General features: G+C 53.4%; 1 protein-coding gene across 1 annotated transcript in view; it reads right to left on the minus strand.

Annotated features, from left to right (window-relative positions):
• CTIF (cap binding complex dependent translation initiation factor) overlaps window positions 1–24,362 on the minus strand; it is a 214,991-nt gene that overhangs the window by 80,882 nt on the left and 109,747 nt on the right. The window contains exons 7-8 of the mRNA XM_021686347.2: window positions 10,947–11,436; window positions 7,787–8,086 (exon numbers count right to left, since the gene is read on the minus strand). Coding sequence (XP_021542022.1) covers window positions 7,787–8,086; window positions 10,947–11,436 — 790 coding nt within the window. The remainder of the gene's footprint in view (window positions 1–7,786; window positions 8,087–10,946; window positions 11,437–24,362) is intronic.

Here is a 24,362-nt window from a genome sequence, read left to right on the forward strand (position 1 = left end):
CAAGTTCTCTCAGGGGATTTAGCAGGGAAAATGAAGCCGGGGTGGGGGGTGAGGGTATGCGGGGAGGAGGACACGGCCTGGCAAGGGACACAGGTGATGGCGAAACAATTTCTGACCCGGGTAAAGTTCCCCTGGCCCAGAGACAGGCGGGAGCAGAACGCTGAACTGTCCCCTTCTGCTGTCACCAATGCTCCTTTGTCCCCGCTGGACTGAAGCTCCTGGACCCGACCATCTGATGCTGGCCCAGTACCCACTATGTGCTGGCATGGTAGGGGGGGCGGGGTGCACAAAGGTGACAAGAACACAGTCTCCGCTCCCAAGACGCCAAGGAACACAGCCTCCGACAAGAAAACCTTAACGGGCAAGCTGCTGCTCTGGGCTCCTTCTGGGACTTACTGAGGGTCCACGATCATTTTCTTTCCTCTGCTTATTTTCCGATTAAAAATTCAAAATGCTTTTTTTCCCGTTCAAGTCACGGGCTGCTTCTGTCCCACCCAGCATTCCAAAGTTCCATTTAGCACTTTCGAAAGCCACCATGACCTCCCACCACCCCCTCCACCACATGCCACCCCAAGTTGAACAATCTGAGGAACCTGGGGCCTTTGAGACCTTCCAGCTGGGGCCTCAGGTACAGCACTCAGACTCTGGACAATACCCCCATCTGCACAAACTGGGAGAAGACCAGAGGGGGGCGCAGATTAGCAGCGACAACACATTGGCAGGCTGGGCCATGGGGCAAGATACGCAGCAAAGGCTCAATAACGGGTTTGTTGAGAGGAAGAAATGAGGACTGGAAGAAAGAAGGTACAACCCACTCATTCCAAAGCCAGGGTGGGCAACAAGTGTGTCCCTGCTGGTTCTGGTAGAGTGCACTAGGAGCCTGGGTAGCAGCCAAGCATCGGCTCTCCCTGGCGCAGTGGCTGTGCCCGCCATGGACTCTGATGCAGAAGGTCAAGCTCTTGGGACAGTCGGTCTCCCGTGGCATGGGAGGCAGGCTTGCTGGTGCCCATCCTCGGGGGGGGATATGTCTGCAGCTCCCCATGGCCCTCACAGGGCAAGGACTTCAGTACGGGCAGGCATAACGACTCAAAGGGTGCTCGCACCCCGGCCAGCAGGTGGGGTAACTTTTTTTTTTTTTTAAAGAGCAAAAGACTTTTGTGGGTCTTTGCAATCGCCATCCACAGTCTGCCCACAGGGAAAGCGGTCTGCATTGCTGGGAGCCCTTTGCTTTATCCCCTCTTGATTTCTAGCAACCAGTGGAGGGGAACTCGGGGTGGGTACAGCCCCGGGCTTTGCTCAGGCTCTGGAATGCACAGAACAATGCGCTTCTATCCCTGAGTATGCCAGGCTTGGCCAACAGTAAAATTAGTTTCCATGCCTGGAGTGCATGTCAGCTCAGCGGTGGGCGTGCAGAAGTGAGGGAGGTCTGAGCAGAGAGAGGGTGCCAGGGGGTGAGCCAGACCTCACCTCAGGAATAGCAGCTGTGTGGTTCATCTGGATAAAGCCAACGGAAATGTGAAGGTGATTCCTCAGAGACCCTCAGCCCTCCCCTGACCCAGAAAGCTCAGACTCCGAGACTGCTGGAAATACAGTGGGATTATACTGGAAGGGTGGATTTTGGAATCCCCACTGACAGCTTCAGGAGACAGATTCCTGATCTTCCCAACTTTCTGACCTTGACACCCTATCTGGGCGGCGGGGGGGGTGGGGGGTGGGTGGGTGGGTGGCATGGGAGCCAGGAGCTTGGGGTGCTGGACTAACAGCCTCCATTCAGCCCAGTGATTTTGGGTAAGGCTTGTAGCTTTCCTGAGCCACTTTTCTCATCTGTAAACACGGGGAAGGACTCCTGCCCTGGAACCCAGCTCAGAGAGAGAGTCTTGACATTCACACACAAAGTGCTCAGGAGTGGAGGAGCCCACCACACAGAAGGGAGCACTGGGACTTAAGATGGAGGGTTCCATCCTTCCCTTACAATCATTTCCTGAGCACCACTATGCCCAAGTCATGATGTCAGCAGCTGGTCATGTCAGATGCCAACTCAGCCAGGACTCCTGCTCTCGAGTTTACATTTAGAGCTGCTTAGAACCCCAAGAATCAACGTTAGCCCCTCTCCCCGCTCTCCCTGTAAAAGATGGGAGTTAGGAACTCCAGGTTGTAGGTGAGGAGGAACAGGTTTGATTTTCCTGAAACCTTGCAATAACCAGGAGAGAAGGAAGTTCTCTCTGATGAGTGCAGTTAGAAGGATGGCCCAGGGCCTCTGCCCAAGCCAGCAAATGTGGGACCAAGACAGGGGGCAGAGGATGGGAGAAACGGGGCAAGAGTAGGATGTATGTGTCCCACCAGCCCTGGAGATGTATCTTATGTTTTTGATGTAGTGATGGGGCCGCCAGGCCAGGAGATCTTGAGTGCGCCTTCTGGGCCTAAAACCCACAGTTAAAATCACTCCCAGAGACCCCTCAGAACCCCCTTGCAGCCCCTGGCGCCACTCAATGGAGTTTCCATGTATCAAAAGCCCTAAACACAGTGCTGACCGGTGACCCAGCCAGAAACGCAGGAGTTTGTCTGTTCTCTAGCTTGAGACCAGTTTTTTTTTAAGAGACAATCTTATAGAAGGTGCTGGTGGAGAGCAATTTATTTTGAAATCTGGTCATATGCCAGATTCCGATTTGGCGTGGTTTTTTTTTTTTTTTTTTTCCACAATAGCCCTGCTGCTGTGTTTACAACTTGAGTTGAGATGACTTGTTTTTTTTTTTTTTTTTCAAAAAAGTATCGCATCCTTCTGTTAGATGTGTTGTTGGCAACGGTTGCTAGGGAGAGCTGGGGTCAGTTACAGACACACTGATGCTTGCTCTAATAATACTTCGCTCCACATAGCTCAGATGCAGACACCTCTCGGCTAAACAGGGCACGCACATTTCAACCAAGGAGGGCTTGAACTTGTCCTACCAGGCATACCTCGGCCAAGGACCACTGCCGGAGCCCAGGGGGAAGGCCTGGGGTGGTGACAGGGCAGTGCTGGGCGGAGGGGGCTCAGGCCTCCAATTCTTCTCATTCCAGAGGTCCCATAAAAAGAGGCACAGTCATTCCTCCCCGCCTCGTGAAGCTGGAACCTCCCCGCCGCCCCGTTATCATCCTGCAATTCCTGGGCGAGGATCAAGGCCAAGAGTTTTGGTGACTTCTGTCACCCGGGGGTCCTGGGCACCCCACATTCTCCTGGAAGTCAGACAGCATCAATGCACACACTCCAGTGGGTGTGGGACCCTGCAAATGTGAAGTCGGGAGCCAGGCAGTGAAGCCGGGAGCCAAGCAGTGAAGCCAGCCTCCTCCCCAGCTTTACCAGGTGGCCCAGCCTCTGGCACACGCGGGCCATGTGGGTTCAGAGTGAGGTCCTTTCCCTAAAACACGTGATAGCTGCTCCGACAAATGTCCGAGGCCAAGAAAAAGGAAAAGGACACGGGGAGACAAGCCGAGGACAGAGAGGACTAGGGCCAGCAGTGAGGAGAGGCGACTCTGGGCTCCCGCTTGGTTGACTTGGTTAGTGCGGAGCTGCTTCCAGAGGAACCCCGGAATGGTGGCGAGGAATGTGAGAAAGGGCCCCCAGGATGGTCCAGAACAGCCTTCTCACTGCCCAGAGGGGAACCTCAGGCCGAGCAAGGCGAAGGGACTGTCTCAGCTGTCATGTCTCCTGCTCTGTTCGCTCCCCAGCTCAGGCTCCGCTTCCTCCACACTACTCTGCTACGTACCTGCTACGAATTTCTTGACTGGCTCCCGGGATGACAGGCAGGGCCGCTGGTTCCTAAGGGACAACGGTGGCACAGTCGGGGCATCTCTGGAGTATCTACCCCACAAGTGGTGTTCACCTGCCTACACAGCAGCATCATGCGCCGGCGGGGGTGGGGGTGGGGGGAGATCTTTCCAAAGGATGGCCAGCTGTCCCCGGACAATCTAATTCAACTGGTCCACGGTAGGACCCCTGCACCAGTAGGCTCCTCTCCATATGATTCTAGCGGGCAGCTAGGCTGAGAACCACTGGCCTACAGAAAACCCGGTGGCTGAAACTCAGAGTTCCCAGGCTGGATCCCCCCGTCTGACAAGCACAGCAATAAGACTGTGCCTCAGTGGGCCCATCTATGAAACTGACCCCTCACTCACAAACCATCAGTCATCCAATACAAGGCCTTGTGACTCAAAGTGTCAGGTCCCTGGGCCCACAGTGCCCACATCATCTGGGAGCTCGTCAGACCTGAGAATCTCAGGGTGCACTCAGAACTACGGAACCAGAACCTGCATTTAAATGAAATACCATGCGATTCAAAAGCACATTCAAGTTTGAGAAGCACTGATCTGATGAGAAACACTGATCTAACGCTCGACGCGTAACAGACATTTAATAAGTGGAATTTTATTTATAAGAACAGTAAAAAAAGGACCCCACATTTAAGGCAAAACAACTTGGTTTTGATGTAAAAATCAAAGACCATTTTTGAGCTATGGGATTGGCGATGGGTCCACTGAAACCCTCGGGGCTCTGGCGTTGTCCCGGCTTATGAGGGCAGTGTTTCTGGGTTCCTGGAGAGGACAATGCTGAGTCTTTGGCTGGGAAGGGTTCAAGGCCCTTTGACCTCCCTTTGGCCCCACTACTGCCCCGCAGTTTCCGCACCCCAGCTTGGCAGGCAGCTCTCATGCCTCTGCCAGAGTGTCCCCTCCAGCAGAGCCTGCCCCTCTCCCCCTATGCTGCCAGGTCCCACTGCCGAAACCTGGGCAGCAAAAGCAGTCGGCCAAGGAGAGCACCATCCAAAGCCAGCGCTGGGAGCTGTGTTCACACCCCGGCGTCATTGCGGCCGGCGTCGCTAAGCCGGGCCTCTGACGTGGCGACAGCAGCCCAGCTGTGACCGGCTGGAGAGCCAGAGGGAGCGGGCCTCGAGAGGACAGAGCTGAGTATGAGCTGCACAGAGAGAAAGGGAAGGGAAGACCTCTGGGGGCCGGGGACTGTCTGCCAGGAGAGGGACACAAATCAGGTTTGCTAGAAAATGAAGGCAAGTCAAAAAAGGCACCCCGGTGGGCGTGAAGAAGGAAAGTGGGGCTTGATGAGCCATGTCCACTTCCCGCTTTTCTTGTACCTTGTGAGTCTGGGGTGGTCAATGGCCACGAATCATGCTGCTTGGAAAGCTGATTTCAATCTGCCACCTCCTCAGTGCCAGGGAGAGACAGCAGGGCCCGAGGGGGCCCGAGCAGACCCATGGGGTTGGCTTCCTCTGAGCCTTGTAATCGGGGAGTTGGTCCGTCAGGAGCTTAGAGGCAGCCCCATGGCAGCATATCCAGCCTGCCCAAAGGGCTTGAAAGTGAGTGTCCAGCTCAAGCCCTTCAAGGGGCTCTCTCCTTAGCTTACACAAAAGCTGGGGCTGCAGGCGCTGGGGAGGTGGTGAGTGGGGGCCTACGGGGGACATTCAGATTTCTCAGTACCTGACCCACAAATACCCTACCCAGGCAAATGGCAGATGTGGGACTGACAGCCCTCCTCTGCCCCAGAGACGAGGTGGCATCAGTCGGGCTGGGTCTCCTGGGCTGGCTCCCAAAGCATATGTCATACCTGTCATTGAGCCATGCTATGGGGTGGGTGGGGTTCTGAGGACTAGGGGCATCCAGGACTGTTTCCGGCAGCGGCAGGGCCCAGGGAAAGTGAGGGTGGATGAGGCTCCTGTGGGGTACCTCCTCAAGGCCCCTGACTCATCTCCAGCAGGGTTAACCTGTAAGGTCCACGGAGGAGGGTCAAGCAGCCAAGCCAAGCCCTTCCCAGTGGGAGCAGCAGAGACCCAGCACCAGCTGCTGACCGCTGAATCAGGTCGAGAAGCCCTGTTTCCCGGCTCTCGATTTAGTGCTCTTGCCCTGTGCTAGCGTTTGCCAAACTATGTCCCTTGGCACACTACTTCCACAAGACGTTATTAGCCAGGGGATGCAAAGAGGACTCGTTGAGTTCGGCGGGGCCAAACATGTTCCCTTCCTGCTGTGCTAAGCCAGTCCACTTTGTGGCTGATGGAGAGGCGGGTGTGCCACGGAGCCCCTTCTGTGGCTGAGCATGTCCCAGGATGGATGCCCTGCCGGACACTGTGGGCAAGGCTGCTCTGACCACCGGTCGTTGGAAGAAATGCCTGACCCGGGCAGGATCCTGGGCGGACCCTGCGGCCAGCTGCCCTTCCCGGCCGGGTGCGTCTTGTCCCCACACCCTGGCTGTCTGTCCGCCGCTGGCTCTGGCTAGGTTACTTGGAGCTAGCAGCCATTGTCTGCAAGTCTTGCCCTATCCTGGCCCTTCTCTGAAAAAGACCAAAAACCAAAGCCAAAGGCCAATCGGTCCCTGACTCCCCCGTGCGTGGTAGTACGTGGCAGACAGGCTGCTCCCCGCCGCCACCCTCCACAGTCTCCCAGGACATTCCGGCCCGTGAGGAACATGCCCGATGTGCAAATCCCTCAGGTAATGCGGGAATTCGTCACCAGGGGAGCGTGGGCGATCCAGGAATGGGAACCTGATCGGGGCCTGGGGCTGGAAAGAAGCCGCCCGGGCTGGCCAGCGAGGGCTCAGGTTGCAGTTGAGCAGACTCCCCAGGAAGAGGGGAGGACAGCACGGATGGAGCCCTGCGGGCAGCACACACAGGGGGCTCCCTCCTCCCTGTTTTGGGGGGAAGAGACGGCAGACTTTCAACCAGCTGGTTAAGACCGGCGTGACCACATGCCTTGGTTTACGCCTGGTGTCCGGGTGTAATTATGGATAGAGCCCCTGGGCCTCTCAGAAGTGCCGGGGTTTGGATAACCTCTCCTGTGCTCCCCCTCGTTCAGGCAGACCTGCAGGGGTTCTCCTCCCGTTCTGGAACTCTGCGTTCAGAACGTCCAGGCTCCTGTCTTACCTCACCTGGACTGGAAACTCAGCTCACATCTCAAGGAGTCTAAGGTACAAAGTCAGAATAGAGACGACTTTTCTGCAGCGAAGGGTCCCCAGGCGTGGTGGCCATGCCGTCCCACCTGCTACCTCTCCCTGACGCCGCCAGTCCCCCTGCTACCGCAGCCATGACAGAAGAGCAGGTGCTGGCCTCCAGCTCACGAGATGGAACAGTCTTAGTCTGTGCGCCCACTCCCGTGCCCACTACCCTCTGACACTGATAAAACCAGCACTGAGCGCTGGCACCCACGGAGGAAGAGATGAAAAGGATCGAGATTACGCTCTCAGGAGGGATTTTGAGTGGGAAGGTACCGAGGAACAAGACGGTCTTGGATCTCCATGCTTCCCCTCTGCCTTAAAGGTGGTCTCAGGAAGCCCAGTGTATGGGCAGCCAGACCAAACCTAAGCACTGGCTACACCACCTCCAGGGGCTGGGGGCGGGGGGTGGTCCGGGGCAGGAGGAAGAGGAGGAGGAAAAGAGAAGTCCACACCAAGTTCGAGTCCACTCGGACGCAGAGAGGTCAAAGCACAGAGACGGGTTAAGACCGAGCGTCAGCGCTCTTATCATGGAAGTAGAAAGAGGGAAAGAAAGGCTGATGCAACATGAAGCACTTATGCAAGTATATTGGTCCGTTGTAACCATGGAGACTCACACAAACACACGCAAATCCAGACACACATCCCTCGCCCCTCGGGTGCCTTTTTATTTTCTGTAATTAATCGGGCATGGGTGGAACTTGGGAAAAGTTCAACAGTGGTCAGAATCAGCAGCCTTCTCTCTAGTAATAACCCAGGGGCGGGCGCGGCGCGGTGGGGACGGGGGCGGGGGGCCCGCAGCTGCCGGTGTCCGCTTACCTGAAGCATGTTGAGAAGCAGGCTCCGGAACTTGGTCCCCTCCACCATGAAGAGTGCCATCTTGTCGCAGAGCTTGGCGGCCGTGAAGGCGAAGCTGCGGTCAGACACGGCCTTCTGGTAGATGGTCCGGACGATCTCTCCCAGCATCTCCTCGGAGTTGGTCGAGTTCTGGGCCTCCTCCATGAAGGTGGTGAGTTTGGCATCCACGTCGCTGCTGTTGTTCCTCATGCTGTTCAGGATCTCAATCAACTTGTCCATCTTATTCTGCTGAGGGTTGGTGGTCTCCACTGCCACTTCGTCCTGGGGGTGTGGGAGACAAACCGAGTCGCGCCTGAGTGGAGCAGAGGATAACGCTGGGGGTGACCAGGGGAGGGAGGGCTGCCGCCCCCAGAAAGGATTCAGCCCTACCTTCTTGAACCTGAGGTCTGGCCCCTCTGGGAATACTGACCTCCACCAAGGACCCTCGGGCCCCAGGGTCCTCTGCTGACCTTTTTCTTGGCTCCTGTGACATCTGGGGCTGACCCTTCTTGCAAGCTCTAACTCTTACCCAGGACTCCCATATATATTGGCTGTGTCTGTCTACCTGCCTATAAAATGTCTCAAGCTGGAAATAACTTAATGGGGCTTGTAAAAGATGAAATTAGATAACAAACAAAATATTTTTTTGCAGGAAGGAGGGAGGTATCCAAAATGCCTACCACCTTGGTTAAGGACGCCCATGGAATGGCTACCTTGTCTACCAGACTCTTGGTTCCTACAGCCCAAGGACGATTGTGTTCTCTGGGTAAATATGGCCCTGGTTTTGTGTCCTATGGAGGAGATTGTGCTGGCCTTCTATAACAAATGCTATCTACCAAGGAATCCTGCCATGTGCCACTAAATCGATTGGCACTTCCTGGAAGGAAGTTTCAAACAACAAACTCAACACCCTTAAGAAGTTTCACTGCAGGTGGATCAGGCCCCGGGCTGGTGAAGGAAGAAAATGGCATCTGACAGTCTCAAAAGTATTTATGCAAAAGCAATGGATTGATGGCCAAGCATGTGATCACCCTAACTGCTGGGATGTAAGATTGGGGTGAAGGGCACGGTCAGGGACATAAAGCGAGGTCCCACGCTTGCCCTTCTGTTCTCAACAAGAAGAGCTCTAGGCTGGGAGGCACAGACCAGGGTCCTGGAGCCTGCTGTCTGCCTCTGGCTATTTGGCTACTGGCAGTGGTTTCACTCTCTGGGCCTCAGTTTACTCACCAGTAAGACGAGGAGGTTAGATGATGTATCGTTTCTCCTGAGGCCTGTTACTGCCTATGCCAATGTCCTCCTGGTTTAGGAATCCAGGGGGCCTCATCTAAGGGGAATCCTTGAAACCCATGTATAGGCGCTATGGATCTACCCTTATTCTAGCCCCTCCTTGCCCACCCCACTGCCCAACTATCTGGGCCCCAGGGCAGAAGAGTGGTCTGTACATAAAATAACCACCACCCACAGGGGTCTTTATGCATGTTATGACATTTAATCTTCACGGTCTGTCTGCAAGGTGGGTACAGATGAGTCAACTGGGACTCAGAGAGGCTAGGTGACTTGCCCAAGGTCACCTAGCCAGTCAAAGGCAGAGTGAACATCAGCTGGTCTGCTGGACTCTCAAGCCCATGTTGTTTCCACTCTAGGACACTGCAGCTACATTTAGTAGAACTGGAGGGAATATAATGAATAACCCCCCCACCCCGGCCAGGCTGTAGGAATATGTCTTGGAAGGTCTCCAGGAGAAGACATACTGGTCACCAGCTGGGAACCACTTCCAGGCTCCCACCTTTGAGAAGCAGGGAAATGAACGGTGCTTTCCTCCTGGACCTCACAGCTGCTTGCCCCCTGGGGAGTGGTGGGTGGGAACTCAGGGCCACAAAGGATGCCAGGAACAGCATCTCAGCTTCAAGCGCTGGCTTGGGAAGAGGTCTGACCTGCCTCGTCCTGCCTGAGTGTGGACCTGGACCTGGCTTCTTCTTTTTTTTAAAGATTTTATTTATTTATTTGACAGAGAGAGAGCACAAGTAGGCAGGGTGGCAGATAGAGGGAGAGGGAGAAGCAGGCTCTCCACTGAGCAGGGAGCCCAATGCGGGGTTCCATCCCAGAACCCTGGGATCATGACCTGAGCTGAAGGCAGCTGCTTAACCAACTGAGCCACCCAGGCGCCCCCTAGACCTGGTTTCTTAGGCAAAAGGTGGAGGAGAGTAGGCGGTCGAGAGAGGCTGGGGAGAAGCCCACAGCTTCGAGCTCTGCAGAAGCCCCAGAAGGAGGACTCTGGGGAGGGCTGGGGGCAAATCGGCCTTTCTCAGGAACAGCTCCTTCGCAAGGCGACTTCTCCTGCATCTCTGGCAGGAAGGGGGCCTAGGGTGAGCACAGTAGACCTGAGGCTGCCAGTGACATAGCCCCAACCCTTCGCTAGAGGCTCAGGGATATGTCCTCCTGAATCAGCGAGCCAGCCTCTGGAAGCCAGGGCCAAGGGTAAAGTGAAGACAGAGAGGCTTGGGGCGGGAGGCAGGGGGCAACATTTAAGAAGGCCCTACTCTCAGGGCTGTGCCAATGCAGGGTTGGGACCTGTGGGATGCTGGCAGGGGGGAGGAAGGGAGGCCTCCTTAAATTTTGTCCCTTAGACCCTTCCCTGGCTGCTGATGAAGGAGGAGAATGGCCAAGCTGAGGCCTGCTCACACTCTGCCCAACTCACCTTTGCTCTCGACTCTGGTGGGGACCGCAGCTGGCCAGCACTTACCTGGGGGAGAAGCATCAGTCCTTCTCATCGTATCAGCTCTGAGTTCCCCCCAAATGCCCTTTAGCACTATCAGGGCAGTGTCTGACCACAGAGAAGGCTGGAGGGAAGAACCAGGCTTTCCCCATTCCCTTCCCACCCCCCTTGGCCACGTGCCCCTTCCTCCCCTTCCCTCTCAGGCTGGGGGCTGGTGCCCGGTGCCCCCGTGGGCCTCTTGGGGGACCAGAAGGCGAGGAGCTGAAATGTGCTGGAGGGGTTCATGCAGAGCTGGCCACGAGCCAGCCCTCTGGCGGCCAGGGGTCCCTAAGGCAGTGGCGGCCCCCTCAAACTCGTGCCCACCTACCAAAGTGCCTACCTCGCGCTGTCCTCCCTGGTGCAAGAGAACAACAAAAATTCAATTACCGGTACCTTTTCTTTCAGCCTTCGCCGCAGCCTGTCTTTGGAAGACTGGAGCAGGGTAATTTTGGGCCGCTCCCCGATGCGCTCGGGAATAATACTGTCTTTACGCTTTGTCTCAGCCTCTGGACCCCCCGGCTGCTGTGGGGGCAGCCTCTCAGAAGCCACGGGGGCTGGGGCATCAGGGCTGCGGGGGGGCTCGAGGCCGCTGTGCCCCGTGTCCCCCAGGGCGTCCTCAAGTTTGGCGCTCTCCATGGTCACGGTCTCTTTGGCATTGCGGTGGGTGCCTGCCTCCCCCTTGTCGCCTGGGGGGTGCTTCATGTTGTTGTGCCAGCGCCGGTTCTGGCTGTAGCCGTGATGGGTGGGCCTCCCTGAGGGGTGCGGCACTGAGCCCCCCGGGTAGGATTTCTGGTGGTCCCTGTTGTGTTTGGCACTGCCCGGCTGGTGGTCACCATGCTGTTGGGGCTTGTTTCCTCCTGGAGGTCTCTGCTGCCGTCTGCAAACCAAAGGGGCAAGACACAGAGGGTCACCGGGAGGGCTGCTCAGGGTCCCTGTGCCAAACACCAGGACAGCAATTCACTGAGTTGTTCATTCATTCATTCAGTCATTCATGCTTCCTGAACACCTCCTCTGGGCCAGGCTCCATGACAGGGCCTGCGGATACTGCAGAGCAGGACACAGACAGGTCCCTGTATTCCCGAGGGTTTAGGTCAGTCCTTGAGTTCAGGTATTATTTTATTCCCTTATTAGAATACACATCAGCATATGTGTGGGGAACCAAATTCAAAGGAGGCGCTGGAGGAGACAGTGAATCCTCCTGACGACCATAGCCACCCAGCGGGTCCTCTTGAAGCAACTGCTACCATTTTGGGAAGCTTCCAAACATATTCCATGCACGTTCCCGCAAAGACAAACACACAGACCTGCGTCTCGGAACAACTATCCCATTCATGGATTTTTACCATAATGGCTCTTGTAAAGTTACAGCATTTGTTAAACAACCTTTGTTTTTGTTTTTGTTTTTTTTGGTAGATTGACATTTCTATCCCCAAGCCCACTAACAAAATATGCAATGAGAAGTTGTTACGGGCTGAATTATGTGTCCCTCAGCCCCACATTTCACATGTGGAAGCCCCAATCCCTACTACCTCAGAATGTGACTGTATTTGAAGAGAGGGCCCTTAACGAGGGGATTAAGTTAATCCGTTAGGCCATTAGGGTGGGCCCCAATCCAATCTGACTGGTATCCTTATGACAAGAGGAAATCTAGACACAGAGAGACACCAGGGATGCAGGCACACAGAAGAAAGACCGTGTGAGATGGCAAGACAGCCATCTGCGAGGGGAGACGCCCCAGAAGAGGCTAATCCTGCAGACACCTTAACCTCGGACTTCCAGCCTCTAGAAGTCTCAGAAGCTCAATTTCTGTTGTTGAGCCACCCTGTCTTTGGTATTTTGTTATGGGAGTCTGAGCTAACTAATACGAGAGTGACATGTGACCCACCGATTTACTGGACACGCTATTTCTAAGGCAGAGAATATCACATGGAACACTTGAGGTGTGCACATGGGATGAACCCCAAACGTTTTGATTTGTGGACTGAAGGCAAGCGAGGGCATGGGAGGGGCATCCTGGGGACCCTCCGGTCTTGTCCACAAAGGCTGCTTCCATCTCTGGAAAACCTTTCGTGTCCAACCTCACAGTATTTTCCACAGCATGACTTTATATGAAGTGCAGATGGAGAACAAGATGACCAAGAGCCCCTCAAAAGTTGCAAAGTTGGTGAAGGAAGTTCGCAGAAAGAAGACTTTACCTTCTAAAGAATGACGCTTACACCCTCGTCTGTGACCCATCTCTCCGGTGGGTAGAACAGACCTTCATTGCATTGCATTGCATTTTATGAACAAAAAAGGTATTTATTGACTTTGAAACTATTACTTATATAAAGTCAGTTTCAATGTTCACTTGATAATTTTGTATCTGTGAAAATTTGGAGGCATCTTAGGTTGAGGCTAAACATGTCACTTTCCCATTAAAATAAATGAAAACAATTTTTTTTTCATTGAAAAGTTTTCCCTACTAGCAGGGTTTTCAAGGGGGACTTAAAGTTGTTAAGTGGGAGACAGGTGTGTAGTCTTTTGTTTCCACACAAATGGTAACTAAAAACATTGTATATTAGAAGTAGAAATTAGTATGTTTCTGGAGGGAAATTTGAAGATTTGTTACAAGAGCCTCTAGAACATGTAAACCACTGGACCTTGTAATTCCACTTGTGGCAGTTTATCCAAAGAAAATAATCAAAAGCCCTGCGTAGGGATGTAGGTACAAGGATGTTCATCACGGCAGTGTGTAACAGTGAGAAACTGAATGTGGAACATTAAGAACATGGTGTAAGACGGGGCGCCTGGGTGGCTCAGTTGGTTAAGCGACTGCCTTCGGCTCAGGTCATGATCCTGGAGTCCCGGGATCGAGTCCCACGTCGGGCTCCCTGCTCGGCAGGGGGTCTGCTTCTCCCTCTGCCCTCTTCCCTCTCGTGCTCTCTGTCTCTCATTCTCTCCCTCTCAAATAAATAAATAAAATCTTAAAAAAAAAAAAAAAGAATATGGTGTAAGACTTGACTCTGGTTGATGGAAGAAAGCACATGTTGTAGAATGTGTAGCATGGTGCTATTTTTTAAGGCAGATATTTATGTGCCTAGAAAAATCTGGAAGCAGACACCAAAATGCTAACAGTGGTTATCTCTGGGGGATGGGATGAGGATTCTTCTTTTCTTTTTTGTGTTTTCTAAATGAACATGAATGCCTTTTCCTTTTTCTCTTTTTTTTTAGAGGGGGGAGGGGCAGAGGAAGAGGGAGCGAGAGAATCCCCAGCAGGCTCCAAGCCCAGCGCAGAGCCCCACATGGGGCTCCATCTCACAAGCCTGAGATTGAACCAGAGTCCGGTGTTTAACCGACCGAGCCACTCAGGTGCCCCAGAGTAGTTGCTCATTTAGTTAAAACAAACAAACAAACAAACAAACAAAAACCCCCAAATTGTTGAACTCTTCCAGAGAGGCTGTACCATTTTACATTCCCACCACCAACACACAAGCTGTTTTCAGTAATCCCCCTCCTCGACCACATGGATTCTGAGAACACGCATGTTAGATATGATATTGTGGACTCCCAGGTCCCAGAAGCTCCTTCGCCTTTTTTTTTTTTTTTTTTTCTCCCCCAGCCTATTCTCTCTGTGTGGCTCAGACTGGGTCATTTCTATTCTATCTTCCAGTACACCGGATCTTTCCCTTGTCCCTACGTTCTGCTGTGGAGGCCATGCATTGAGTTTTTAATTTATGAAGTTTCATTTGGGTCTTTATCATGGCTTCTGTTTCTTTGCCAAGACCTAATTTTTCATTTGTTTCAAGTATGTTCCTAATTGTCCTTTGAAGCATTTTTATGCTGGCTGCTTGAAAATCTTTTGTTAGATAATTCTAACGTTTCTGTCATCTTGGTCTTGGCATCTAGTGTATTTTCTCATTCAGTTGAGATCTTTCTGGGTTTCAGTACGACTAGGAGATTTTCGGTTGAAACTTGGACATCTTGGGTATTACGTTATGTGAGTCTGGACTTTGTTAAGGTCAGAGTCCTAGAGCGGTTTTAGTGGGCTTCCTCTGACTTTGCTCCACTAGTGGAAAGGGCTGCTGGGACTTGTTACTGCCAAGCGGGGAGTAGAGGTCGGGTTCCCTACTGGGCCTTCTCTGACACCCCAAGGGAGGTCCTCTTTACTGCTGAGCAGGGGTGGGAGTTCTGGCTCCCCACACTGATGCCTCCCTGGCTAGGAGAAGGGTACACACTGTTATTCCCCACTGACACAGAGAGAGGGGTGCTCCATGCCCCACGGGGCGGGGACGAGTCCCAAGTCCTCACTCAGCCTTTCTGACACCACCCTGGTGGAGCATTTGGGAGCCTCCTCACAGCCCGGTGAGTGTCAACTCTTGGCTCTTTCCTTGGCCTTTGCTTGTGTGAGTCAGGGCGGAGCCTGTTTTTTTTTCTGGGGGTTTTTCTAGAGTTGAGTGTTACCAACCAAGAGTTTTCTGCCTTGCGAGGCTGCCCCTTTCCTGGTCCTCTGGCTAGAGAGGGCAGGTTTTTGTTGGGGCTTCTTGGTCTGCCTGTGCCTACTGGTGTTTCTGGGTTGCCGACTTGTTTGGCTCTAAGTCTGGGATCTGTGAGGCCAGGAAGAAATCGAGCAAGTTACTACTCTATCATTCCTTGGGCACCATGGTCCCCAGCCGGTCTGCCTTCTCTCCAACCTTTCAGAGTCCTCTTATGTTTGTTTTTATATAGAATGTTCAGGGTTTCTAGTTGTCTGAATTTATTTTAATAATTTAAGAGTCATTATAGAAACATCTATGGAAGCCTGGTACATGGCATGGCGTCTGGCTGCCTGGGTGTTCCCTGGGCCCTTCTCATGAGGCCTGCGTGGTATTTTCCATCCTTGATGTCCAGGTTCAATCTCACTGGGTCTGAAGCACATCCCTGGTGCAAAGAACCGTGCTGCCCTGATCCTCGGGTGGAAGAGGCAGCCCCTCCGTCTCACACCCCTCACCTCTGCCAGCATGCCTACAACTCTCAGTTTTATTCCCCAGTGGACTCATTCTAGAAACAGGGGTCAGCGAGGCACCAATGCTTTAGGTTCTGGAAGACGGTCCTTTTGCATCCACCGAGGGGCAGGGCTCATGGGCACAGGCCCCCAGGCAAGGGCTGGGCCCCTCTGCAAAGTAAGTCACTGGCTCAGCTTCTTTCCAGGATCACCAACTGGCCTTCGGACTGCCCAGACCTAAACCCAGATGCCTGAGCCACAGGTCGGCTTGGAAGCTGGTGGCCCTCACCTGAGAGGCACAGACCAGCCTCCAGGACCTGGGAGCTGGAGGAATTCCATGGCCCTCCCACTCCTCAGGGTGCCACACGCCTGTGACATTTTGCGAATTCTCCCTGCTTTTATTTTTCAGTGACTTTCAAGTAATTTGCCCTCTCTCCTTCCACTCTCTTTGTTCTTGGAGTATGAGTAATTTTTAAGGCCAGAGAAGAACCTTGGAAATTCCCTGGCAGATAACGCTTGATTCTCACGACTTTTCCCATCCTTATTTAGAAAATTTGTGGTGAATGCAGCTATGGCCCAAGGAATGCCCCCAAACGATGGTTGACCAAGTCCTTCCCTGCATTTGTCTTGAAACTGTCTGGCTTCCCACTTGCCATATCAGGGATTTCCCTGTCTCTGCCCAACATCCTCCCTCCTTCCCCCACAAAACAAAACAAAACAAAACAAAACTTCTCTCCACCTGGAGGAGGAAGGAGGTAATTTTGACATGGCTGGTGGTCAAGGGCTCAGAAAGAAAGCAGCTAGGTCTTGCAGACATTCTGCTGTTCTTGCTGGAAATTTTGGGGGGCCTGGAACTCCAAGTCATCCTAGTTTGCAAGACCTTGGAGCCAGCCAGTTCTGTCCATCCAGCAATGACCAGGGATGTCCAGGTTGCTGGGCATTTATTGGGTGTTCTCAGACCCATTCTGCCTGGGTGGCAGCTCCTTTGCACCCAAGGAGTGCTGTCTGTAGGCAGGAGGGGAGGCCTGGGAGTCCACCCTTATGGGCCCCCTCCTACCTGGGCAGGCAAGACAATGGAGTCAAAAAGAAGAGGGCTGATAGGGGGCTGGACGGCCAATGATACTGGCTGGGTGGGCCCTTGGGCGGGGGGGCACAGAAGAGCCAGATACCATTGGAGGCAGCGGGCATGAAGCCTTTTTCTTTCCCTTTTCCTCCTTCTTATTCAAAGCTCTGATTAGTTCTTAGGGCCACTGATTGCTTGGGACTGGTCTCTGTGTGCAGGCTGGTCAAGAAGTTTTCTTCCCACTTTATAGATAAGTCAACTGAGGCTCGGTGAGGTGAAGTCCCACACACCCTCCGGAGTGTGCCCAGGCTGTCAGCTAGTCCCGGCACCCAGTGCTCACCTCCAGTCTCTCTCCCCTCTGCCCTCAGATCCAGACATTCAGGAGAGAAGGGCCAAGTTACCACTGAGATCTATTGCAGTCATGGCCACACGAGGTCCACGGCCTGAGCGTGGGAAATGGCTGAGAGAGCCCTAGCTACTGGAGCAGACTGGGGGCCGGGCCTCGGTCCCAGCAATGGAGACCCAGGCTTCCCTGCTCTGGCCATTCACAAATATTTGTCAGTAGTCGCTGGCCGAGCTGGCCAAAACCAGCTCCTCTCTCTCCCCTGCGTTTGTTGGCCCTGGGTTTCGTCCATACCTCCCGAGAGGGGCCAGCTGGCTGCTCACCACGAAACCTGTGGGTTTAGGTTGGGCCTGGCTGCAGATGAGATCCTTTTGCTCCCTGTGGCCAGCCAAGGAAGCCCTTGGTCTCAGATACATGGACGTGGGGGTCCAGGTTTTGGAAACATAGCAGACATGCAGTTTTGCAGCCTCGTGAGCAAAAAAAGGGCAAAAATCCATCTCCTCGTCTACTCATTATGCTCTAATCTCTCTGGGGAAGTCTTCTCTGGTGGTGGTGGTTGAGGGGAGAGGAATGGCTCAGGAGATAGGATTAATATTCCATTTGTGCCATTGGCAACACCTGCTGTTAGGGAAATGCTTTTTTTGGGGGTGGGGAGAACGGACATTGTCAGTATGCTTTTTCCATCACTCATTTAGTTTATTCTTCCTTCTTTGGGTTCTGAAATCAGATGTCTTGTTTCACTCTAAGACTGTGCTCTTTTATTAAAAAAAAAAAAAAAAAAGGAAAAAGTTCCCCACACCACAGCTGCATTTTGGGAGGTGGGTGTAGGGAGAATAATTTCAGATTTTGTTTTAAAAAATGATTCTAACAGCAGTCCAAATGCAGACAAACGTCTCTCTGTTCATTTTTTATTTCATAATTGTTCCCAACTAGATATTCCGAGGGCCACTGACTTATTATGGTTCTCTCAATGTCGGACACTTTACCACATAATTTGTAGGTCTGCTTAAAAATTTCTGAAAGCAAAATTCCTAGGGCAAGTGGTTTTAAAACTATGCACGGACTCATATTTCTTGCCTTCAGGAAAAGTGATGACTGCTTATTACTAGCTTAGGCGCCTCTATTCCTGCCCACCTACACACGCCCTGCACGGGGTCCTACCTTCCGCACCCAGCCGCGGGGGCCATGCGAGAGCCGGACTGCGCAGGCGCAGGGCTCCTCGCAGCTCTGGGGCCGCTTAGCTTAGCGCAGGCATGCGGGGCCTGGGAACGAGGGTCACGGCCACACACACACACACACACACACACACACACACACACACACACACATGCCTGCCCCCGTCTGCAGAAAGACTGGGATGCTTCACAAGGGAGAGTGTAGGGTTCAGGGAGCCAACGGAGGGAATCACGCCATTGGCTTAACAAAGGGACCAGAATCATGGCGGCCTATGTTAACTGAGCACCTACTGTGCGCTCGGGGCCGGATGAGGTAATGGAAATCCACTGGGTCTGTTCCACAAGACACCCCTCAGCAGGCCTGTCTGGGAGACTGCAACCAGCCCAGAGCCTGGCTCGGCCACTTCAGGTGTATGGCTCTGCATCTGTTCCCAGTTGTGTCGGCCCCCAGCTCAGGGGTGGCTGTGAGGATTATGGAGTGAGAGCACGACAGTCTCACAGATGACTAAGCCACGGTTCGGAGAGGTTGCCTTTTCCCCTTGGGTTGCCCAAGGAGTTGGTGACGAAGCCTGGGCAGGAGCTCCAATCTGTGTTTCTGTGCTAAGGCGCTGCCTGAAACGCTCTATGACTGGATTTTGTAGTTACTTGTCTAGGGTCTTACTGCTCTCTGGAGAACTGAGGCACCACCACAGCTCCGACAACCGGACCCCCCGGGAACCCCATCAACATCACAGCGGTGACGGCAGCACACTGTTGGCTGGCTTTCTGAGTGCCTGGCCTGCTCCCCACAGTGGGTGCCCCTGATGGTTCTCAAGGAGAGAGCCAGCGTGCTTCCAGAACACGCCTGCTGCCTTGGACAAGCTCCAGGTTCTTCTACTCCAGCAGGCTCTGGGACTCTCATGCTCAGAGTTGGGAAGAAAGTAATTCAAGACTGCCAGTCAAGGCAAAGGTATTCCACTGCATGAATCGAAAGCTTTGGAAACCAGATGTTTACCTGGCCAAAGGGATGCTCTGGAATGGAAATGAGAGGGTCTGACTGGTACCTCTGCCCCCTGAAGGCAGAGAAGAGACTTTTCCAATTATAGAATGCATGAGCAAACGGATGATGAGAGGGAAGACTGCTTCATTTATTGCTTCATTAATGAAGCATGTGAGATTCTGCTCTGCCTGGAGGTTAATTGGAGGTGTCAATGGGCTTGCTCAAGATCACAGAGCTCCTGGAACACTCTGAGGGGAGCTGGGGCTGTGGGTGACAAAAGCTGTTCAGCTGTCCCTCAGGAGTGTCTCACTACCTCTCCTAATCCCATCTGGGCTCCAAGGCCCAGATCTGCCCAGCAGCCTTCCCCAGCTCCCTGGAGGCCCCTTCCCCCGCCTTCAGACTCCTGATGTGATTACAGCCTGACTTCCCAGTCTATGCCTCATGCATTCTTCTTGTATGGCCTTAATTGCATCCACTTCCTTCTGATGGGGCAGAACATTCTCTCTACCTCCCTCGGGGTCTGGCTGGGAGCTGGACCTTCATCCATGCCTCCAGTGAGCCCCACAATGTCCAGGCCCTGGGGACACAGCGATGACCCTGACATAGGGCAATGCCCTCATGGAGCTTAGGATCCATTTGGAGAGACAAACACGAATCCATTAATTATAGAAACAGGTTATCTGGTGACAATCAGGGACAAGAGTCCCAAAGGAAAGGAAGCAGAGAATAGCCCAGGGATCTGTGACAGCCTGGTCCTGGAGGCGGGACAGACCTCATACTTTGTGGGACCCAGTGCAAAATGACAATGTGGGCCTCTTGTTCAAAAACCACTGAGAATTTCAAGATGGCACTGGCAGAACACTGAGCCCTGCCCAGAGTGGCCCTGAAGGACAGGACTGGAAGGGAGATAACAAGGACACGGCGCAACAGTAAGCAAAACATGCTAACACATACGAGGCACGGACCATGTGCCAGGCACGGATTTCTCCTCACCCTAACAGGGAGGGACTGTTGGCAACCCCGTGTTACAGAGAGGTCATGAGGCACAGAGAAGGCCAGTACTTGCTGAAGGCCACACAGCTTGCAAGAGGTAGAGCGTGGGTTTAAATTTGGGTAGTTTGACCTTAGAATGCGTGCTCTCAACCACCACGCTCTCTTGCCTCATGGTTTTGAGGCCTGTCAGAGGGTCCGAAGGGCCTGGGGCCACTGGCATCACTGCTGAGCCACTGAAATCCAAATCCAAATCCAGAGGCTCTCAGGCGTTGGCCAAAGCCAGAGGGGGAAGGGACTGTGGGCTGGTGGCGCGTGGCGGAAGCAGGGCTAGATATGCAGACGCAAGGGCCAAAGGCTGAGCCTGGGGCCACTGGGAACAGGGAAGCTGAGGCCCGTGGGAGGGGAAGGGGAAAGCCTGGGAGGGCTCTGGACAGAGCCCCAAGTCGAGGTTTGGAAATCCGGCTTCCAGCCTTGGCTCCAGTGAGTCTGGGGAAAACCACAGAAGCCACGTGTGGCCCTTGGCTTTCCATCTGTGCTGGGAACTATCCTTTCCCCGCCAGTCTGCTAGCTCCCGTGGCTGGGGCCTGTGGGGCAGGGCTGGGAGGTGGGGTTTTCAGGATGGCCCTCCGGCTTCACTGCCGAACCCTAGGGGAAGGGAAGGAGGAGCTGCAGGCTCCTGCCACCTTCCTCCATCTTGGGGCAGCACAGAAAGCCATGGAGAAATGGCTTTCTTTGGGGTATTAGTGGGGGGTCCCCAAGTCTCACTCAACTGCTCAGGCATTTCTGAGGTCCTCCTCCCAATAGCTCTGGTAATGCAGGGCTCCTGACCAGCCTTGCAGTGCCGGGCAGCTTTGGCAATCCAGCTGAGTCCTCGTGTCTCAGTATTCCCACCTGCAGAATGGGAATACTAAAACCCCACTCAAGGTGTACCCTTAGGTGAGTTCCCCCCTTCTCTGCATTCCTGCCTGGGTCACCAGGCTGGTCAGAAATTACAATACTATCAAGGCCAGGAGAGCATTTGGGGAACAAAGGCACATTATACATACGAGGTATTATTTTTGTTCCAGTGTGAATCAGGCATTCCAAGAATCCTTGGCCTCATGCGTTCTTAGGCAGCGTGATGTCATGGGACGAGTGTGCGGCCGCCTCGGCGGAGTGTTTCCAGGAGAAGGCCCTTGCCCTTCTGTCCGGCCTGGCCAAGCCCCACAGGCGCTCAGGTCCAGCTGCGGACCCTCAGTGCGGCCTGCTGGCCAGGCAGGGCATCCACTGAGCTGCGTGTCGGCGCCGGGCGCTCAATAAGAGGCTGGCAGACATCAGCCATGAACGCTGGTCAAGTCTTAGCTGGGATATTTGATTTTCCAGCTCTAAGGACCTGTGGCCAAACTGGCCCAGTCACGTGACTCAACACCAGGAAGCAAAATCTGGCTCTGGCCACCTTTTTGGAGGCTCGAGAGTCTGCCGGCCCCACTCACTTTTCCTAAAGAACAGGGGAGGTCCAGCTATGGGTGTGAACTTGCACCACCGTGCACCTTCATCCACAGGCCCTCACTGCCTGCAACATGGAAGGTGCTCAACCCAAACTCCCAGGGCATTTTCCAAGAAGCAACATACGGCTGTATTTCAAAGTATGGACGTAGGAGCCAGAACCCCAGAGTTCAGATCCTGGCTCTGTACTTCCAGCTGTGCAACACTGGGCAAGTACTTTAACCCCTCTGGGCCTTAGCTTCTTCATCTTTAAAATGGGGACAGAGTACCCCCATCTCCTGGGGTTCCTGGAGTCCTGAAGGAGCCTAGGTGTTATACTAGTGTTTGCTTGTAATGATAATATGTTGTGGGTTTTCCAAGCAATACAGCATGAATCCATTAGATATTCAGAGGAAGCGATGACTAGGAGCACACCCACAGTACAGGCAGGAAAGCTGAAGCCATGGGGAAAACAGGCTGTTTCAAGTGTTAAGAATCAAGGGAGAAACCCCAAGATGTCCAGCTTCTGGCTTTTGCTCTAATTCTACCCTCTAAGGGCTGCGTCCTGGATTTGATTTCTCAGGATGGAATTCTTCATCACCAAATACTCACACTGTCTTCCCAAGAGAAACACTACCCAAGGGGACCCCACAGGCTTGGGGGCCACCTCCAATGACTCGTTTACTCCCTGGCTAACGCCTGGCCATCAGCGTCCACCACAGCTGGCCAGTGGGCCTCAGCTGGTCCCGCGTGGCCTCGCTTACCCCATGTGCTGACTTCAGAGCACACTCAGGAAAGAGCCCTCTTTCAGGGCCACTTCACCATCTCCACGAGGGCTGTGGAATAGCCCTCAAACGGCAACAGGTAGGATAGAGGAAGAGGAGGGAGAGAGTCTCCTAAGAGTTTTTAAATCCCGGGTGTGACCAACCTCTGAGCCCTTCTGAACCATGGGGAAGAAAGCCCAGAGACATAGCCTGAGTGCACCGAATGGAGAAACTTCCTCACAGAGAGAGCTGTCCCCCCAGTTAAGGGGGTTGCCTGGGAATTTAGTGAGCTCCCTGTCACAAGAATCACTGACCAACAGCTATGGAGACCTCTTCTCCCTAAGCTGCCTATTCTGCACTTAGTACCTCCTCCAGGAAGCCCTCCTGGGTCCCAGCAGTCATCCCAGGAGTCCACACTTGGAGAGGCAGCATGATGCAGTGACAACTCGAAAACACGACACACTGGGTTTACCCTGATTTTGCCCACACATCTAGCCAGGTGGTCTCGGACAAGTTGCCTACCCTCTCTGCCCCTCAGTTGTTGTATCAATCAAGTGGGCCTCCTGACTGGAAAACAGGAGAGAGGCTGAGCTGAAAGGGATGACTGCAGGGCTGGGCGATAAACCTTGCCCGTTCTCCCTCTGCCTCAGCCAGCCCCGGGAGGGGACCCCAGGTTTTCTCGGCCAGCCCTGGGGGCTCTGGGGAAGGTGAAGGAAGATGGCTCCCGTATGGGAAGCAGGGCTGCTCAGGGCAGTCGGGGAGCCGATTTGGCTTTGTGTGGCTGCTGAGTCCCGCTGCGCTTGCAGGCTCTCCCGGGAAACACTACCGGCTGCCCCCCCCCCCGCCTCTCGCCATCAGCCACCCTCCTGGGATACCTTCCTCCCTCACAGTTCATTACTGGCAGGTCTGCTCCATCCCGGAAGGGCTGTTTTTCCCTCCTGGAAGGAGAGGGAATGTGACAGGGAGTTAGCTGGAGTGGGGCCTCCCTCTGGCCCCATTTTGCAGCCAGGGCTGGAGGAACTGACAAGTCCACGGCCAGACGTGATGGCAGAAGCAGAGCCACTCAACAGCTTCACACACTTCATGGTCCCCAACCCCCACCCAGCCGTGCCAGGGCACAGCTGCACAGCAGATGGATTCTGGGGCTAGAATGTTCCAGAGCACAAGGTATTGGTAGCAGGGTGCAGATGGCCTTCCCATTAAACACCTATCCATCAGCACTCGGTGCACATACTCAGGGACACTCAGACTTACTCTCCCTAGCTCCCAAATGTGGGGGATCTTGAGGCTTAGCGTAGTGAGTTTAAAATCGATCAGAGACTCTCTCCGACAGCAGAAAGACAACCAGTAAGATGAGAAGGAATGATGGAATTAGGAAATCATTTGGCAAACATCACAATAATAATTGTTTCCGGCAAGAATCATCACTGGAGGCCAGTGGGTGAAAGTTTGAGGAAAAACAGAATATTGGAACAGTCTCAAAGTATCTCCCCACAAGCTACTTCTTAATTACAAAGGGAAAACTTGTAACTTTATAGTGGAGAAACTTGGCAGACACTGCCTTTAACCAAGGAATCAAAGTTAACACCACGAGTCATGGGACGACAGGGCAGCCTGAGTCCCCCAGTCCCATGCCCTGAGAAGGACACGCCATCACTCATGTGCCTGGAACCTGAGGGAATATCAGAGAAATCCCAAATGAGGGACCTTCTACAAAAATAACTGGTCATTCTTTTAAAAAAAAGTCAATGTCATGAAACACAAAGACTTGGGAACTGTCCCCAGATTAAAAAAAGAAAACAAAAAACTAAAGAGACGTGACGATTGAACATAGCCCAGGATCTAGGTTCACTGGAGAAAAACAAGCAAGGGCTGTGGATAATAGCATCAAGTCTATGCTGGTTTCCTGATCCTGATTATTGTACTGCGGCGATGGCAAAAAATGTCTTCATAAAGAAACACCCTGTGAAGTACTTAGCAGTAAAAGGCATCATTTTGGCAACTTTCTCTCAAACAGGTCAGAAAAAAAAAGTATACCAGGGGAAGAAAGATAAAGCAAATA

This window comes from Neomonachus schauinslandi, chromosome 14 (genome assembly GCF_002201575.2).
Source record: "Neomonachus schauinslandi chromosome 14, ASM220157v2, whole genome shotgun sequence".
NCBI lineage: Eukaryota > Metazoa > Chordata > Mammalia > Carnivora > Phocidae > Neomonachus > Neomonachus schauinslandi.